The 19667-nt window shown below is 37.6% G+C and overlaps 1 protein-coding gene across 1 annotated transcript in view; it reads left to right on the top strand.

Moving 5' to 3' along the window:
• TTC29 (tetratricopeptide repeat domain 29) overlaps nucleotides 1-19667 on the top strand; it is a 231430-nt gene that overhangs the window by 170157 nt on the left and 41606 nt on the right. Inside the window, exons 9-10 of the mRNA XM_074865178.1 lie at nucleotides 5705-5828; nucleotides 10468-10699. Of these exons, the coding sequence (XP_074721279.1) occupies nucleotides 5705-5828; nucleotides 10468-10699 (356 nt within the window). The remainder of the gene's footprint in view (nucleotides 1-5704; nucleotides 5829-10467; nucleotides 10700-19667) is intronic.

Below are 19667 nucleotides of genomic sequence, written 5' to 3'. Positions count from 1 at the left end.
TGCCTTAACATAGCTTGTAGGAAGATCTGTTCCATGATCTTCCTAGGCACAGAGATGAGGCTCACAGGTCGGTAGTTCCCAGGATCCTCCTTTCTACCCTTTTTAAAAATGGGTGCAATGTTTCCCTTTTCCCAGTCACCAGGGACTTCACCTGACTGCCATGACTTTTCAAATTGTGGAGAGTAGCCTAGCAGCTCCATCAGCCAATTCCCTCAGGACTCTGGGTTGCATCTTGTCAGGTTCCATAGACTTATGTATGTTCAGGTTCCTCAGGTGATCACAAAACTGATCTTCTCTTACAGTGGGACAGATTTTGCTCCTCCAATCCCTGTCTTGTGGTCCATCCACTTGAGAGGTGTGGTAAGAGAGGTTGCCAGTGAAGACTGAGGCAAAAGAGTTCTTGAGTACCTTAGCCTTCTCCTCGTCCATTGTTACCAGTTTGCCAGTTGTATTCATCCTGGTGATACACTTTTTTTGGCCTTCCTGTTCTGGCTGACATGCCTGTAGAAGCCCTTATTATTATTCTTGGCATCCTTTGCCAAGTTCAGCTCCAGCCATGCCTTGGCTTTCCTGACCCCATCCCTACACAAGCGGGCAGCATCCCTGTACTCTTCCCAGGATAGCTGTCCCTACTTCCACTGCCTGTGCATTTCCTTCTTATCCCTTAGTTTGACCAACAGGTCTCGACTCAGCCATGCCCGTCTCTTGCTTTCCTTTCCTTATTTCTTACTCCTGGGGATCAAGACCTCTTGCAGTCTTTGGAAAGCATCCTTAAAGATCTGCCAGCTCAGTTCTCCTCCCTTGTTCCTGAGGACAGTTTCCCGGGGGGGTCTATTGACTAACTCCTTGAAGAGCTGGAATTTTGCTTTCCTAAGATTCAGGGGCCTGACTTTACCCTTTGCCTGACCCATATCCCTGAGGGCTGCAAACTCCACCAGTGCATGGTCACTGCAGCCCAGGCTGCCTCCAGTCTTGATGTTAGCAATTAGCTCACTTGCATTGGTGGCCTTCAGGTCCAGTATCGCATCCCCTCTGGCAGGGCTGTCTATTACCTGGCTTAATAACTTATCCTTAATGCACTCCATTGTTGTTTCTGTCAATTTGAGCAAGGCTTCTCACACTGACTCCTGTAACATCTTCCTATACAAACTGATAAAATATGAGCTATAAGATAAACTATGAGCTAGAAGATAAACAGACAGTGAGGTAGACTGAAAACTAGCTGAGCTCCTGGCCTCACAGGGTTGTAAGCAGCAGCATGAAGTCCACTGGGAAGCCAGTCACCGGTGGTGTCCTCAGGGATCAATACTGGCACCAAGACTGATTAATAACTTCATTAATGACCTGGATGGTGTGACCAAGCGCACCCTCAGCGTGTTTGCTGGAAATACAAAAACGGGGAGGAATGGTCGATCCAGCAGGTAGGTGGTTGTGCTGCCAGTCAGAGGAACCTCAGCAGGCTGGAGCAAAGGGCCGATGGCAGTCTCGTGAAGTTCAGGGAAGGGAAATGCCAAGTCCTGCACGTGGGGTCGGACGACCCCAGGCACCAGCCCAGGCTGCGGGCTGACTGGGTGGAAAGGAGCGTAGCAGAGAAGGACCTGGGTTTCCCGGTGGATGACAAGTTGCCTGTGAGAGAGCAATGCACACTCATGGCAAAGGTGACCAACGGGATCCTGGGCTGCGCTAGGCAGAGCGTTGTGAGCAGGTCGAGGGAGGTGATCCTTTGCCTCTCCTCAGCACTGGTGAGGTCACCCCAGGAGTGCTGTGTCCCATTCTGGGCTCCCCAGTACAAGAGACATAGTGGAGTGAGTCCAGTGAAGGGCTGCAAAGACGGCTGAGGGACTGGGAGCATCTGTCCTAGGAGGAGAGGCTGAGGGAGATGGGACTGTTGAGACCACAGAAGAGAAGGCTCAGGGGGGATCTTATCAGTACCTCTCAGGCAACAGTAAAGAAGAGGGAGCCAGGCTCTTCTCAGAGGTGTTCGGTGACAGGACAGGAGGCAATGGGCAAAATACATGATATTCCATTTAAACACAAGAAGAAGAAAAAAGTTACTGTGAGGCTGAATGCTGGAAAAGGTTGTGGAGTCTCCATCCTTCAAAAGTCACTCAAAACTCTGCTGGACACAGGCCTCCTCTAGTTGACCCTGCTCTGAGCAAGGCAGATGGAGACTATCTCCAGAGACCCCTTCCAACCTTAACAATACTGTGATTCTGTGATCTTTGTCTTAAACAGTTTTTCTAGATAAATTCCCTTTTGCCATGTAATGCTCTATAATAGACTGCTTTGTGTAACCCAGTATGATGGATATTTCAGACAAACCTACTTTTCAAAATTCAGGGACAGAATTTTCCATGAACAAAATCCTGCTGGTCCATCTCTACTGGTTCTTCCTTGGAGGAAGGAGGAAAGGGCATAGAAAAATGGTTTGAAAAACCAATGTAAAGAGAGATATTTTAAAAAGCCTTGTAAGTTTCTTTTTACTCTCACACCAAACTTTTGGATATTTCTGGCAAGCCTGTTCAGACAATACTGGGTAAATGCATGAATAATTACTGTGTGTGACAGAATCTCCATACTCAGCTTGATCACTTTTTCTTTACTTTTATTTTTACCTGATCTAGGCTAGACTCATGCAAACTAGTTTAAATTTGATGGATAATGTCTTTGCAAAGAAAAAATTACTGTTTCCCTAAAATAATGCATTATAATCATAATGTCTGTGAGAATTTGCCCCAATTGCCTTGTGACAGGTTGAAGAAAATGGCTGAGCCCTCCCGAATTGCTCAGAACTTGTCTATGGCTTTGGAATTCTTTGTAAAATCTTTGCTGCAGATGTTTCCACAGACCATGGGAAACTGAAAATCTCTATCATGTGCATTTAGGCATGTCATTTTGCAGGGAAAAACCTGACATAATAGCATCATGTGCTTGAGTTATTCTGCCAGTGTCCACCATGGTAATGACTTCTTGTGGACACATGATTTATACATCCAATTCAATCACATGAGCAATCCTATAAAAGGTGCATATTTTCATAAAAGTCTAATAGGGGTAAAAATCTCATAGGGCATTTTAGCATGAAACTGGAAAACGAGTTGCTGTAGATATGTAATCTCTTCTGCTGAAGTCATCATAACTGTTCTGTGGGATCATGAATGACTATATCTTTAGGAAATTACATTTTATGCATTTACAAAGGTGATGTCTAAGGAGATAGAAAGTATATGGCTGTATAAAATAACATGTAGATTTTCTGAAGGAACTATAAAATATTAGCCCTTTGAGTAGGAAAGACCTGTTTATCATGTTATCAGGTCTTGTGTAGGATAAAGTGTTTCAGTAATCCTTCTAGCATACTTTAAATATCTCAAGCTGTAGTGCTTTTAAAAGTACTTCCTTTGAAAAATTGTTAAACTGTACCAACTGATTGCTAGTTGGCATAAGTGAAGTTCTAACAGTAAGAAATATCTTTCTGATATGTATCAAATTGATTTCTGTTTGCTTGAAAGAGGTTATATGCCCTAGCAGTTTTCATATTTTCTATATGTGGAGCAGAGGTTTTTATGTGAAATATAAAAAATGGCCAAAAATACATCAAAACATTTCTATTAATTCATGAAATTAAGAAAACCTTTTTACATTTTCTCCTGTCACTGATTCCATTTGCTTTATTACTTTCAGCCTCTAGCCCACAAACTTGGTGGCACAATCAACAAACCCCTTAGTGGCTGTTTCATCTCTGCTCTATTTGATTTCTTCACTCTGAGTAAATGATTAAGTTTTCATGCATTGGTTCAACCAAAATCTATGTTCACTCAACCACATCCTTTATTGATTACTTCTACTGCAAACAGTAGGCCAAGTGTGATATACATAATTGGACAGTTGTCAGGGGATGTGGGTGTTAACAGTCCTGTTTTCCCAATTGGAAACTGGAATCACCTTGATACACAAATATTCTGCACTGTTTCATTCTCATTCCTTGGACCGAGGAGTCCTTTTCCTCAGAATATATGTTTTTAACTCTCAAAGGTCTGGTTGAATGGATTTAATGATTATACCATATAATATGCTCTTCAAGTTGCACCTGTGCACTGCATATAGAAAACTAGAAAAACTGGAATTAATATTTGTCTAACACTTTAACCTTGTCCTTTAACTTATATAAATCATATGCTGTATTTCTGTGGGGAAACATTTGATTTTCTCTTCTTAGGAAAAGAAATAGGTTTAAAAAAATGTATTTCTAATTCTAAAATTTAGAAGCCTTTTGGCATTTGACAAATGTTTACAGTAGAGTATATTTAATATTCTCATGATGTTAAAATACTTAAATTAGGAAACTTTAGTAGATCCAACTCTGCTTGACAACTAAGCTTTACAGTAGCATATACTTGAACATTTCAAACATGTTAGTTTGCAGTGTTTTAGCATCCTTTCATAGCAATCTAGCTCATCTCAGTCACATACAGATAGTCACTGCAATATTGTAAATTTGCAGCCATGCTTTGCTATGTTTCCTGTTCCGTGGCATGTGCTACCCTTTTATAATTACTCTGACAGCATAAGACAGGGAATTACAGACTTCTGCCAGATTTTGAAAGCACATATCCCTAATATAGTTTATAATAAAAACCATAATGTAAATAAACCCCAGTCAGTCATTTGCTGCAGGAATATAACTTGAAGGTGTTTTAAAATGGTGAGAAAATAAATCACAATTCTTTATCACTTTCAAGAACTTCTGTTTCTGTGAGTTTCTTAATTAAGACTGGATTACCTGTCTTGCTTGGTGGCTTGACATTTAGCATGCTACACTCCTACATTAGTGACTCAAGTTCATGGCTAATATTGAGGTCAGCTGCAGTAGCACTTCAGCCTTAAAGGGAAAAAGAGCACAGTGCCTTACTCACAAGCAAACCGAGATGTCTATCTCATATCTTGTAATCATTCTGCAGAGATCTGATATTGTTAATATGACTGGCTTTATTAAAAAAAGGAAATCTGCAAATGTTATTGTCAAAGTACATTAGCCAATTTTCAACTTAGATTCAGCTGTGACCTCAGGTTGCTCTGATCTCCCTGGGATTTGGGGGGTGACACCTGCAATCCTCAGTTTATAGGTTTGCCTGTGTGATTCCAGCAACCTTTGATCCACCCAGCCAAAGTGCAGTATTATGTTCAGGGAAAGGCTGTCACTCCCAGAAGTAAGAGACAGCGTTGTTATGGAGCTGCTGCTGCACCACCAGGGTTCTAGAGGAAGGAATGACAGGAGCACAAAAAGTCTGGGTTGAAAACTAGTCTTCTACCTCCTTCCTCTATTTTGTCAGGATGTGAGTCCAGCTGTATTGAAAATCTTACCAGCTGCTCAGTAGAAAAAATAGCAAAAGAATGGAAACTCCAAAACCCCGGTAAATTGTCACCTGCATTTTCATTCTTGGCTTTAAAACATGACACAATATTCTGAAGAAGAATTTTGGTTCATTTCATTCAAAGGATCCAGTTCTGCCCTCAGAGGTTCTGTGTGGACTAGTCTGGTCTCAACACAGGTAGTGCCTAGACAACAGTTTTGGAAATAAAGTCCAGTCATGGATATGTCATGAGTCAAAGTAAAGTTACTTTAGAACAGGGGGATAGATCTTCAGCATTTGGAGAAGTCATCTGAGTGAATATTTAATTTTGTCCTTGTCCTTTGCTTCAGTCAGGGAAAAGCAGCTGAAACTATGAAGTACTTGGGAGAGTTTATGAAGGTTGCTGAGAACACTCATCTAAGCCAAAGCCTGGTGGATGCATGTGTATTACTTGGGAATATTTATAATGAAAGAGTAAGTACTGGTTGTAGTAATGATGTCAAACAATTATTTTTAACTCATGGTAAAAATCTGGGTTTGCGTTTGAGGTGACCCAGAAGGATTTGATCCAGGTATTGTATCTTATAAGAGTTACCAAAGGACAAGATACTGTGTGACTAAATGTGCCTTAAGTTTTTGGGAAAGGTGAAAATTTCACATCATATTTAACACACAGGTTTTGTTCTAGAATGGGTGGATAAAGCCTCCAAATTCAGATCATGACAAACTTTCAGTGTTGTGAAAAATCTGCATCCAAATTACTGTTGGGGCCACATACGCCCATAAAGAGTCATCAGTTAACACAAATGAAATTTTATTGTACTATACACTGAAATTCATGCTTTTAAAAAATGAATGTATACTATATTGCATACTAATAAACAGTTTTTAATCTTAGCTTGATTTCTTACATTCTCTCAGGAAAATTTATGAAATGGGTGCTAGCAGCAAATAGTTCGGCAAAGTTCTGGGTTGGTAGTGGGAGGGATTTCTCTTCTATATGCCTCCATCCAGCCTGGTGGCTTTGATTTGGCCTGTTTAAATCAATAGATAGGCAATGACAGACGATATGAAGATGGAGGTAACTAAGAAGCTCTCTTTATCATAGTTTATAAGGTCTTTTGAAGTGCTTCTTTCTGACCCATGCACCAGTCTCTGAATTGCTCCTCTAGGGTGGCCCTAGAGTTGTTCTGTTCGCTGCCTGTCTGGGTAGTGATTTCCATGCTTACTCTGTCCCTTACCGTATCTAGAGATGCAGCACTTGCACTAGCACTTAGTTTTTGAAATCAGAAGGGTTAAAAACATTATTGCAAAAGTGAAAGATTCACGTTGAGCCCTTTAACACCTATTTTAGAACAGAAATGCTACACGAAATTATTTACATATAATAAGTAATAAAATGAATTCATTCTGCAGACTGGACACTGTAGAAATTAGGAAGCACTTTCACTATGAACAAAGTAGAAATAGAAATACCCTTTCAAAATGACCCTTTCTAGCTTCTGTTACCTGGTTTTTTGTCAGAAATTATTTTCTATTGGTAATATATTGAACAGGCTACTTGCTCCTTTTCACTTACACTACCCCCAAATGCGTTGTTTTTTGTTTTTTTTTTTTTTCCCCTGGATTCTTCTTACAGAGAATTCCCACTACGAAAGTTGCTGGCCTGTTTTTGCTTCATAAGCAGCAGAACATTTTCTCACTCTGTAATCTCTAAATTAGTCTGAGAGTTTTGTATTTACATATGTTCTTAGCATAAATGCCAAATTTCCACTTGAAAACTAAGTGTTAAAGTCTTTGAGAACTTGCTGAAGTAACTTTAAAATGGATCTGAAACTTAGAAGTAGAGTGATGTGACACTGTGTTAAATTATTTTACTCCAAATCTAAAAAATAATTAACTAAATTCTGATTGACTACTTCTATAATTCAGCTGCTTCTGCCACCATTACTAACAATCAGTTCTATGAGAACTGATATTTTAAGAATTAGAGAATTAAACTTAGAGAATCTCTAAATTCTCTTTCTCAGTTCAGAATTTGCTGCCTTGAACTGGGGTAGTGGTGTAGAAGGAAGGAAATGTAGTGACTTAACCTTATTAACTTAGATAAAATATGTAATTTAAACATACCAAAAGAAAAATTTCTTAAAGTTTTACAATTCCCTATTTTCTATAGTATTTTTACTGCAAGATCAACAATGGTTACCAAAACCAAGTCTAAATTAACATTTCCTCTCTTGGATCACTGCCTGCTTGGTGCCTGCTGTCATCGCCAGTATTCTCTAAGTCATTATTAGGGTATTTTTATTCAACTCTGCACTTCCCCTCGTGATACAATTTGTGGTAGTACTGTCCTTCTCACCAAATTAAAGATATCTCTATTTATATCCAGATCTATCCTCGGGGACCTTTAGTAAACCAGGGATATAACTTTTTCTGTTCTTTCCAAAGTGACTTTAACCAAATTTACTTTGCTCTGTCCACGCTGTTGCTGTATCTTTACAGTTCTGTCATCTCACTATTCCATCACCATCACTGCCTTTCTTTAATGCTGTACACTCAGTTCCTGCTTTCTAGGCATGATTGTTTTACACATATGTTTCCTGTTTCTTAAAATGCCTGGGTTTGTGTTATGCGTATTAGGTCTAATTTCTCCCATTTTTTTAAGCAGGTTGCTTACATAACACGCAAACTCTGATGGAGTTAGCATGACACACTCTGTCATTTCTCATTTCACTTTTCTCAAGTTTCTTAGTCTGATTTGCTGTATTCCTCTCACTAATAGCATCGCTTAGCCTATTACAGTTCTCATGAGTATGGCAGGTAAATGTTTCTGCTTTTTATCTATTATCCTACTGCTTTATCATTCTTTATTCATTGCTGTGTCCTCATAGGCTGAATTCTGCTCTCCTGCTGTATTAAACAAAGCCTAAACACTACCTGAATTTCTATTAGTCTTTTCTCCTTTTTTAGTTACAGGCACATTTTGGCAGTTACACAAATTTTGATCCTCAAAATTGGTATCAAGTGCAATAGGTATCAATCGCAGTCTCTCCTCCTGGTCTCTATGCAGAAGGGGATTTCCGTCTTACTAAATCAAGCTGAGAGCAAAAGGATAACACAGCTCTGAAAATGTTTTCAGTCAGGAATTTTGGGCCATCAGGGCAGCAGAATTTCATACCAATGGAAGAAATGGAAGGCATCTTCCAGGGAGCAGGCAGGCTATAACTAGTGTTAATGATAGTCATATAGAAACTGCCACAAGAAGTTTGTCTAGCTCTGACAGTAGCCAGAACTAATTCCTTCAGAGTAAGGTAAAGGATGAACAGTTCCATAATGACTTGCTCCCTTTTTTGCCGTGTCTTGTTTGTTGATTTTATTTTTTTTTTTTAAATAGGATGTCCAACTTTCTTCTTAGTAGGCTTGTGATCAAGATTGTCACTGTAAACGATCCATTAAGAGGAGAGAGCTATCTGTAATTATTTTTAAATTTCTTGCTCTTCAATTATATACAATTCATCCATATTCTTCTGTTGTAGTTGTTAGCAATTTTCAGTCTATACCTGGTTTATATTTGCTGTTTGGCATATATTTACTTTGTCTAGTTTTATTAATATACTGTTTATTTACATAGATTGTATCTACTCTAGCTTTCTCCACTGCATTTCTGATGCATCCTAATATTTTGTTTGACCTTACTAGATACTAGAGCTGGTTTGCATTTATTGCCACTTCATAGCTGCCCATGTTATTTCCAGAACACCTTCCTGATCCTGAGCCAATTAGAACCCACTAAAATTTACAACTAGTTCGGGCAGTATGAATTACCTCTTATTTTCTAAAGGATCAATTTCATTTGCTATCACATAAACAGATACTATTATTAGGTCCCTCTGAAATTCCTCAAAGCCTTGCAAAAACCTTCCTTTTTTAACTTTTTTGACAATCTTGGCAAAATTGTCATCTGATTCTTTTTCTATAATAATTAAACATTAGATAAGGCTGATACTAGAGCGTAAAGTTATTGCACACTGCCACATATAATACCAACACAAAACATGCTACCTTTCAAGCCTGAATTATACAACCTAGTTTTAACGAGAGATGTAATTTATTTCCCAGAAATTCAATCTCTTTGTCTTTAGATTTCTTCAAATCTTTTATTTATGCTCTGTTTAGGTCTGATGGTATGCCACTTTTTAAATTAGAAGCTTGCTTCTGTAACTCTTCTTTTGAATCCATCTCTGATAGTAACTCAAAGTAGCTCCATGGTAAAGAAGAAATATGCAAAATATGAAGAAATATTTTAGCTTTTCAGCAGTATCCTTCAGCCTATCATGATTTTCCCTAGTTTTCTCCTTATTCCTCTTTGGTCAAGAAGTTGAGGAGTTTTCTTTCTATATCTCACATAAAAAATAGTTCTTGTTATCATTTCTAAAATTCCTGTTAATGTGTTAACTGCTGTAGTTTATACTTTTTACTGGATTCATGAATTTTGGATTTCTGTATTCTGCAGGATAAAGAGATAAATCATTTGGGTTTTCTATTTAGCAACAGTTGCCTTATATTTCTCCTACTGTTTCTTTTTTTGCAATTAAGAATATCCTTGGGTTTTGGTATGCCCCTTCTTTCCCCATAAATCTGTAGATTTTAATTTATGTTCTTTTCTGTGCTTTAGGTCCATCATTTCATTATCCTCTTTTTTCCATTTTTAAGATTTCTTTTCTAAAATTTAGTATCACAATAGTAAATTAGGACCTTTCCTCCCAGAGAAATGTTAAACTTAATGAAACAATAACAGTAATTTCTAAATGGCCTGGCTGGAATCCTTAGCATTGATATACTTAGCTTTGCATGTTCAAAATACTAACAGACAACCAAAAAACAGTTCCGTTCCTGAAACAGATATGAACAGTGTTATCTGGATTTTAGAGGTTAGGAAACAGCAAGGGAGAGTGATTTGCCTAATATCATGCCATGAGTCATTCTGTGGGCTGGCCTCTCAGCTGCAACATCTCTGAGGTGCCAGAGGAGCAGTCTCTAATGTCAAGGTAAAATTCAGGTGACACAAATAGTTTTTACAGTTCTTTTATTTTTTTCTCTTCTTTACTAGGGGAAATATAGTGAAGCTTTTGAATATTTCAGTCAAGCTTCTGAGGCAGCAAAAGCTTTAAATAATTTGCCCTTAGTGGATGAAACAAAGACTTATTGTGGCATTGCGAAGGCTCATAAACTGATGGTGGCATTTAACAGCCATATAGAAGCAGAAGATCCCGTCAGCCTCAAGTACCTGCTGGCATGGAAGGAAAACAGAAGTGACATGTGCACTGACCCTCTTACAGTCGGTAAGACATTGGTTATGAAACACATTAGTGCTGTATTGTCCTCAATGGTTAAGTCATTTTTCTTGTAGAGTTTTATTAAATTATTTCCTGGGTTTAATCCTTGTACTGAATGGAGGTTAGGTTTGCTCCTTTATGTGCTTATTTTAAAGGCTGAATTAAATAGGTTTAAATACAATATAGCAATATATAGTAGTAGTTGCTATGGATGGTAACTTTTTTCAGTGCTGTTTTTCTAAACATCACAGTTATGGGCAAACAGTGATGTATTCATTTAGTTAAATATCATTATTTTAATTTTTAAAGAAAAAGAAATAATCTTCATTTGCAGTCAGTTTTTCAAGTGCATCCAAAAATAAGTTCCTCGTTACTAAAAGTAAAAAGTAATTTCTGCTTGACATAGTGAACATAGTTCTGAATTCAGAAGAACATGCCGGTTTATTTTTGGCATCCTTATATTTGACATTGGAGTGGAAGAAAAAAAAAAAAGCAACTCTGTGATTTTTTTCACTGTGTTTTCTTGTCTCAGTTAAAGAGTAGAGGAGGACTTTTTGTAGAGTAGGCCTCTTTCTTCATGGACTAAATCTTTACTTTTTTCTCCCTGTGCTATATGTTAATACAAACCAAACTGAATTATGCATTGTCTCCAAGTATTGATAGTATTAAACAGTATTGTACTGGGGAAGGAAAAAGGGATAGGTCTACTCTACCTTAAAACTTTCCTCTCTGCATTCCCATGGAGAGTGTGAATCTGGAGTACAGTGGGAATAAATGACAGCTGGGGCAAAGTCATAATATGGAGCTTCAGAGTTACTGTGTCCAAATTCTCTCAGTTATCATACTCTTGAACTGCTTGTCTGCTGTTTTCTTGTGTATCTTTTTCTTTTGTAGAGCTGCAACAACTAAGTATAACCTCAATTGTGAATTTTATATATAAAATAAGTGATTAAGAGCCTGGTAATTTAAGATGTTAGTGGTTTAACCGGAGCCAGGATACCAGAGGCAACACTGGAAGCAACTGAGAGTTGTGGAACAAGGACATTCACTGGCATGCTGAAGAGATAACAAATTAGATAGCACTCTGTTTAGAGTTCCAGTGATGGTAGCAGAGTTCTTTCTCAACAATAATGTGTTTCTGACTTGTGCCTCAATGAGTGCATATCCAGCACACTCACAGATTTTGTTGGCTGGCAGAGTTAATTGGATGAATGTTTCCTGAAGGGGGTGATAGTAAGTTTCTAGACCTGTAGTGCATATGTCAAGAATTCCAGCAGAGATGGTCAAAGCAGAAGCAATTTTATATGCATTTCATATAAGGATCATTAGCTGTAGCTGATGTAAATAGGATGCCAACAAAAATCAACAATGACAACAGCAAAAAAACAGGAGCCTCAAAGAGATGGGATGACCTTTTATCTTCAACATGTATTTTACTTCTTGCACCTAAGGATGTTCTCTGTTCAGCTTTTATACATCGTTTTCTTCAGCCAGTTGTGAAACTCATTTATATCCTGAAATGATATGTGCCCCTTTTAAGCTCAAGCTTTATACTTCTCTTTAACATTACTTCAGGACTAAAAAGAGTATGATTAGAAAAGCCCTTTATGTCCTGGCAAGCATGGTACCAGAAACAAGTTCTGCCTGCTGATATTCTCTTCCTTCTGTACTTCTGCCTAGTTTACCCTCTGTTACTTTCAGTATTACAGTTTTCATTTTAGTTCCAGTTAACTCCAGGAACCCTGTGGCTACTGCATATTTAGCAGCTCTTCCAGTTCAATATCATTCTTCTCATTAGTGCTCCAAGCTTACTCTCATGATACCCAGATTACATCCAGGAAAACATAGTGTCACACTGTCAGCACAATCTGTAACATTCTTTATGTTTTGTGTGCCAAATCTCTCGTTAGTACTAGCATTACATTTTTAATATCTTTGTCTGGCAAAACATGACCTGGCACCAATTCAGTATTAGGATTCACTGGCTTTGAGTTTCAGGTACAGCCTTTATCCTACCTTCCAGGAGAATGTCTGTACATCCTATGATGAACTCATCACTTTGGAAATTCCTGCTGTGATAATAGAACAGTATTTCTAGCTCTTTCAAACAGCTCAACATCGATAATCTACTAGATTTTTCTCAGTCTTTTTGAGGATAAAACAGCTAAAGACACGATACAATGGTAGTTCTTAATCCGCAGGGGAATTTAATGAAAGGAAGAAGGAAGGTAGTAAGTTTTTATTTCTAACTGTTCTGACTGAATAATTTTTCTGTGACAAAAAAAATGAGAGTAGTTTCTGTATTCTTAGGCAAAAGAAATACTTAGGCTAGTGGAGGAACAATGACATTTAAATTCAAGTACTGCCATAAAGCTTATGTCTTTCAACCAAGGCTTATTTTCTAAATCAATCATTTCAATAACCAGGCAGGAAGAACCATTAATTACTCAATTTACCTCAACATTTATTAATAAAATGGATGTTTTGTCCAAAGTTGTCATGGACAAAAGAGATGGGATTATCAGAAAACGGTGTTTATAAATGCAAAGGAGAATGTGTTTCTATCTGCTGCGTTTGACTCAGTCACCTGACTTCATTTACAACAATTTATTTATGCTGTTGTGAGATGCCACTGCAAGAACAAATACATTTTCATTGATCTTTTTATGTTTAGTCAAACGTATAAAAATTAATTACCAGCAGAATCAGTAGGCAAAAAAGCTTGTGACTCCATGTTACAGCCTAAAAAGGAACCCACTGCATGACAAACATTGTGTGATGAGAGAGTATTTCATAGGTCCTTCAATAAAAAATCTCCTGATTTGCCACCTTCTAGAAGGGAGAAGAATAATTAAAAGTGATGAAGGCAGGAAAATTTTGGGGCAGATTTTAGATATTGATTACATGAAATGCTGACCAGGATTTGTGTTTTCTGTGAGTCTGGCAACTCAGTCCAGGTTATTGCATCTGGCAGGGCTGTGCCTCAGCAAGAGACCTTGGATGCTTGAAATCACCTAAACACTTTTAAGAGTGGACTTAAAACGTATTGTTTTCCTCACACTAAAAAGTTTTCAGTTGTTTTCTCGAGAGGTGTTACGTGCTTTTGACCACAAATTAGGTTTCCATTTCGTGACTTCAGAGAACTTTGCAAAATTGACACATTTTACCATAGATTTTCTATGTTTGTTCTGTTGGGGTTTTTTATAATAGCTACAAATGCAGCATAAATTATTGTCTTACCCACATCATCAGTTGTGAAGTCTTATGATCAATGAAATTGTCTTGTACCATTAACTTCCACATGATCAGGCCTATTTCTAGCATTCCACACCTGAGCAGCCTTCACTATGATTTAAAATGCATGCACCACCTAAAACTATGGCTTGGAAAATACAATCCAATGAGCTTTTGTTCTTGCTCCCAAATATGTAGTCCCTCCATATTCTTCCTCCAGCTCCCTCTCATAGATCTATGGAATGGTACATTCCATAATGCGAATGTGTCCTTTTTATTGGGTAAAAAGTTAAACTGTCATCTTACCAATTAACATTTTTAAAAGCTCTTTAAAATGTTTTATATTTTTCTGTAAAAGATGTGGCTAGCACAAAATTGTTTATGTGTTGAAGAACGGGTATCTTGCCAGGTACATTTTAGATTGAGCTTGTGTGTAACTTTGTCATTCATTAATAAAAGGATTGTCCCTAAAGAATGGTAAAGTCAGAGTGAGATATGAGATCAAAGATTACACTAAACAAATTCCATTAATGTTTCTCAACTGTAACTTACTATAGCCATGTAATTTATGGACCATTTTGGTAATAGTGTCCAACAGTAGAACAGTCTGCTTCATAACGTGTTAAACTGCTTTTTTACTGTCTCTTCTTTCTGAAGTACACTAATTCTAGGAAAACTTCTAACATTACAAATCTTGTCTTTCCTCCATTAATAAATTATGTTAGTTACCTCAAATGCATGCTAAATAAAACTGTTACGCCATGGCACTGGACCCAAAATGCTTGACTGTACTTTAGCAAATCAAAACCAATCTTTATCAGGAATGTGCATTGTAAATTATACTTTGTATTTGCCCAGTAAATATTCATCAGTGGTAGCATATTTTTTGATCTGAGAACATTTAAGAGAAAGAAAAGATATGATACACTGATCGAAACTACAAAAATAGCTAGTCTTTGTACCTTACACAGATACATATCCATAAAGTAGTTCTTACATGATGTAGGTGGAAAGGTAGAGGCTTGTGTTAGCAGGTTCTTTCACTGCATATTTCATATCTAAAGGTCTGTCATAGATTTTTGTGTATCATGATACTGATGTGGGACCACCAGAGCTGTGCACATGCATGTGCTCCCTCAAAGCCACTGTTTGTGTGTCTGTTTTATTATTTGGCTCATTTATTTAGTAAGTTTTATTCTGCAGTTAACATGTGCAGAAAGCAAATATATAGGCTTATATGGTGACTGAAATTAGCATGTAGTCTTATTATTTTCTTTTAACATGTTTCTTCTTAATAATACATTCGTGGGGTTTGTAACTAACTTGTTCAGTAAAGATAATTAAATGTAAATGTGGTCAGTGACAAAGTAGCTAGACTGAATTTGAACAAGTCAAACCGATTTTCTTCCCAGTCGCTGCTGTAAGAAGATGGGAATGATTCAGACCGTCGTTTGGGCAGGTGGAGAGCGTGCCCCTGCCTTCCTCCCTCTCAGCGGTCTTTTCACTGTGCAAGAGTTTGAAGACAGGCTCTGTAATGGACTCTGCTTCAAGCTCTATATGCTTATGATTTATGTCAATAGCAAGTTATGCAAACTGAGTGTTTATTGAATTTTTTTAGAATATATTGTTAATATGACCAAAGACAATGAGAAATAGAAATTATTTTAGAGAGAGATTTTGGTGTTTTCTCAGAAAATACAACTGAACATTAAATGAGGGAACTACAGAACTACATAATTGTTCACGCTGTTAAATAAGAACTATGATTGTAAATTATGGAAAAGGTGTGTGATCAAGTGCATACAGACTCCAAGGCAGTCCCTGCGCCAAAGGCACAAAGGCTCTCTTCTTAATAAGCATGTTTCAAAAGTAGCTGGAATTCTTCTGTGTCCCCTACTGAAATTCACAGGATAGCTTCTGCACATTTTTGTGGGGTTTATCAAATAGAATAATTTTCTCACTTCTGGAAGAGTACAGTGGCTAGAAATGCCAAAATAAATACATTTAGGAAAATTATTACTGGAAAAATAAAACTTTAGAGGTGGTTCTGTCATTATTTGGATTTCCCTAAAATTTTCTAAACTTGAACTGCCTCTTCTTATTCATATCACCTACCACTCATCAGTTGCTGAATTTTAGCTTATCTCACTTTTAATTTTTAAAAAATCTGTCATAGTTTTTTGTACTGCTGTACCTTTGATATTAATGCAAAATACCTTTAAGTAAATGTTGAAAAACAGCATGCTTACATATATCTTATGTTATTTATCATTAATTGGGGTTTGGTTTTAAGGATTTGATTAAATCTGCTTAATGGTATACTCTGATATTTTTAGACAGTGAGAGTGATTATTGCTTGGACTATAGAAAGAATCAAGTGTGAAGAGAAGAACTGAGGGTGACAGGGAATTTTAGTACATTGTGATCAGTGGTCAGATGCAGTGAGGAGTCTGAGAACATCATTTAAACATCTATGTCAGTTTTGTCATTACTGCAGTAGCTTGTTCTGTTTTCTGCTGATGACGGAAGTTTGTCTGGAAAAACATGACAGGGGAGTGCTGATATTCAGTGTTCTTATGCTTTCTATGAATGCACTATCTAGTTTTTTTTCCTGTGATTTCTTTCTAAATACTGCCTTAAATAATTGGGAGTTGCTAGACAGGATCAGATCTAGGCCAAGTATGTGGATTGGCAGTACCAGGTTTGAGAGGAAGGTTCACAGAATATTTTAATGTTTAACCATGGAATAATGTGTTAGGAGAAATTGCTTCATAGTCTTTGCCAAGAGTTGGCAGTTCTTACATGTCTAAGTAGTGTTATAACTTCAAAGAGTTCACCATCATCCTGCCTAATGTAATTGTGAGTGTTCTTGTCATCTATAGTTATATAAAAGCATCTTAACCAGAGGAGAATTTGGATCTCATCTAGATTTTTCTTCAATCTGATACTTTCTATGGAAACGTCTAAACCTTGCCATGCATCTGCTTTAGACACATCCTGTGCTAAACATTGTTGGCATCCAGCTGTGTTTTCTCAGACAAGCTTTCTAGATCAGCAGAAAATGGTTCCCTAAATAAGGTGAATTGTTCTTTCTTGTGGAAAAAAAAAGTTGGAAGTGGTGTTCAAACTACAGTATATTGTCAGACCCTTTAGTGTAGCTTTATGCATTGAACTAGTGTAGCTTTTTGCACTGCACTGTCAGTACTTCTACCAAAAGTGGAGTTTCTTACAGCTTAAAAAGTGAAAATTCTCAGGGTGGAAGCTCAGTCTTGCTCTGATTCCGTAGAACACTTGAATGGTGCAAAAGAAATTGAAGCTCTTGCCCAACCACACTAGGTCACTTCTGGAGAAATCCTTGATTTGGAGGGACCTAGAAGTTTTAGGTTTGCCTGCAGACGGGAGCATGAGAAATGCATTAACAAAGAGAAGAGTCATAAAGCAGAACAGCTGGCAGCTGATGTGCTCTGGCAGTCCCCTGATGGTTGCAGGGCCAAAGGACGAATAACCAGTTGGCATACTTTGAAGTGGCCCTAGGGCTTCTCCACATGTGCCCATCACAGACCCCTTTCCTTTGCTGCATACACAAGCCGAGATGTCTCTGGTGGTTTTATGCTCTTGTTCTCAAAAGGGAAAATTGATCCTCAGAAATAACCAAAGAGCAGACTTTTATGTTTTTGTTTAATATTGAGAAGGTTGTTGTCATTTAGACTTCATAAAGAACCTTTTATTGGTGCTGTCTGCAAACATGCCAACTGAGAGAGATTGACCTCAGGCCAACATGAAAACAGTTCTCTGCTGCAAACCCTTCCTTACCAAAAACTCCCCAACAATCTTTGGACACAGAAAATCAAAGCCAAGACAAAGAAACTGTATTCAGTGCATATTTTCTGTAACAGAACCCTTAGGTCATCTCAGGAGTCACAGTCAGTGTATCAAACACCTTCCTTTTCCTTGGTCTCCCAAGCCAGCTTTCTTTTCTGCATCTTTGAGGGTTTTGTTTCTGAGATGCCTTCCCCTGGCTAGACATATCCTTTTATGTTCCTCTTTTGTTTAAGTAACAAATTACTGGTTTTATTAAGATTCGGTGGTATGAACATAGTCAAGATTGAAATGATTTACATTTGAAATCAGCCAATCTAATTTAAAAAGTGAAGTGTTATACTTCCACAAGTAGTGTAGTTATGAAACCATATTTCCTTTGCCTAAAAATCCACCTCTCTTTTTATTCTTTTCTGTAATCATCAGGAATATTTTGTGATTTTTTTGAATGGTTTCTACAATAATTATTTTCTTTTTGTTTCTCCATCTTTCCTGTCTGTTCCATGCCCTACTTATCTTTTGTTTTCTCTCCCATTCTTCACTTTTATATTGCAAGTTATTCTCCCTCAGTTTTTGGCCCCACACCTTCATTCCAAACCCCCATTTTATGTATGTTTCCAGTCAGTGTTCAAGGAGCATAGATCAGTTACCTCCATACCCAGTAGCTAACATCTCAATCTGTACTTTATTAGGTATATCTTTTGTGCTTGTAGTAGAATCAGTAGGGGTTTTTTTAAGAGTGGTGTTTCTGTTTTTTCATACATTTTGGCACTGTTCTTCATGCTTTGTGTTTTTATTATGTTGTGATCAGAGAATACACTGGAAAGAATCACACTTCATATTGAGTATCTTGGTAAGTTGGTTAATAGAAAATTGTGAAGTATCAAAATAGCCTTTAAAGAGATCTTAATCACCTGTGTGAATGGATTGACTAAGTTTAAGTATACAACTAGGTGATTAATTAGCTGGAAGATCCAAATGCATGCTTAAATAGATGACCATGCCCCCAGGCTCATCCACTTGTTTCTTACTCCCTCAGTTAAGCATTCAATATTATCTGTAATACAGAATATTCCCATTTAAGGGCTCACACAAGTCTTCCCACAGAGCCAAGTAATTATACAGTATTTTCCGTAGTGTGTCATAAAAGTACATCATTTTGAACATGGAGCTACTGTCCTATAATACTGACAATAGTAAGTATCAGAGTCATTGGTCAGGGGAGGCCAATTTGAAATTGTTCTGAATCAAAGGTTTTTGTCATATTTTTTCCATGATTGCTACAGTGTTTTAATACAATTCCTTTTCCTAAAAATTCTGACATATTTTTAAATTTTTGAGTTGTAGCTGCTACGGATGTTAGTCAAACACAATGCAGCTGGTGTCAGCTCCTGTGGGGAATTAATCTTCTGCAGCAGTTTTTGAAATGGGAACTGCAAGTGCCCAGCACCTCTCATATCTAAACCTTTCACTTATTCATATGCTAATGGTAATGTCTGTGAAAGCCGATACTCAAACCATGTGTTTTTTGTGAAGTTGTATTTTATACTGTCTGATATTTACAGATCACGTGAACATAGACATGGAGCTGTCTGATTGTGTCTATGCATCTAAGTGCTGGTACTGTGCATTCAACTCATTGCTGATATGAAATTGAACCTGAAAAATGGAGGATGAGTATGCCATTGCTCAGGCCATGTTGTGCACACCAGGAATTTGAGGAATAGGAACTCCAGATCATGCCCCAGTAGCTGCTGTCAAGGAAAATCAGAACGTTATAGTTGGTAGGAACCAGGAGGGAAGGGGTATGCATGCTGCACGGTGTTGGTAGTTCTGGGCTATCCATTGATTCCTTATCCTGGGTGCCACACTTGCAGCCCTCTGTTTACTTTTCACTTTTGTTCTCCTGGTGGAAAATGTC

Source organism: Strix uralensis, chromosome 4, assembly GCF_047716275.1.
Source record: "Strix uralensis isolate ZFMK-TIS-50842 chromosome 4, bStrUra1, whole genome shotgun sequence".
Lineage (NCBI taxonomy): Eukaryota > Metazoa > Chordata > Aves > Strigiformes > Strigidae > Strix > Strix uralensis.
The sequence above is the reverse complement of the archived record's forward strand: the minus strand, read 5'-3'. Positions and strand labels throughout refer to the sequence as shown.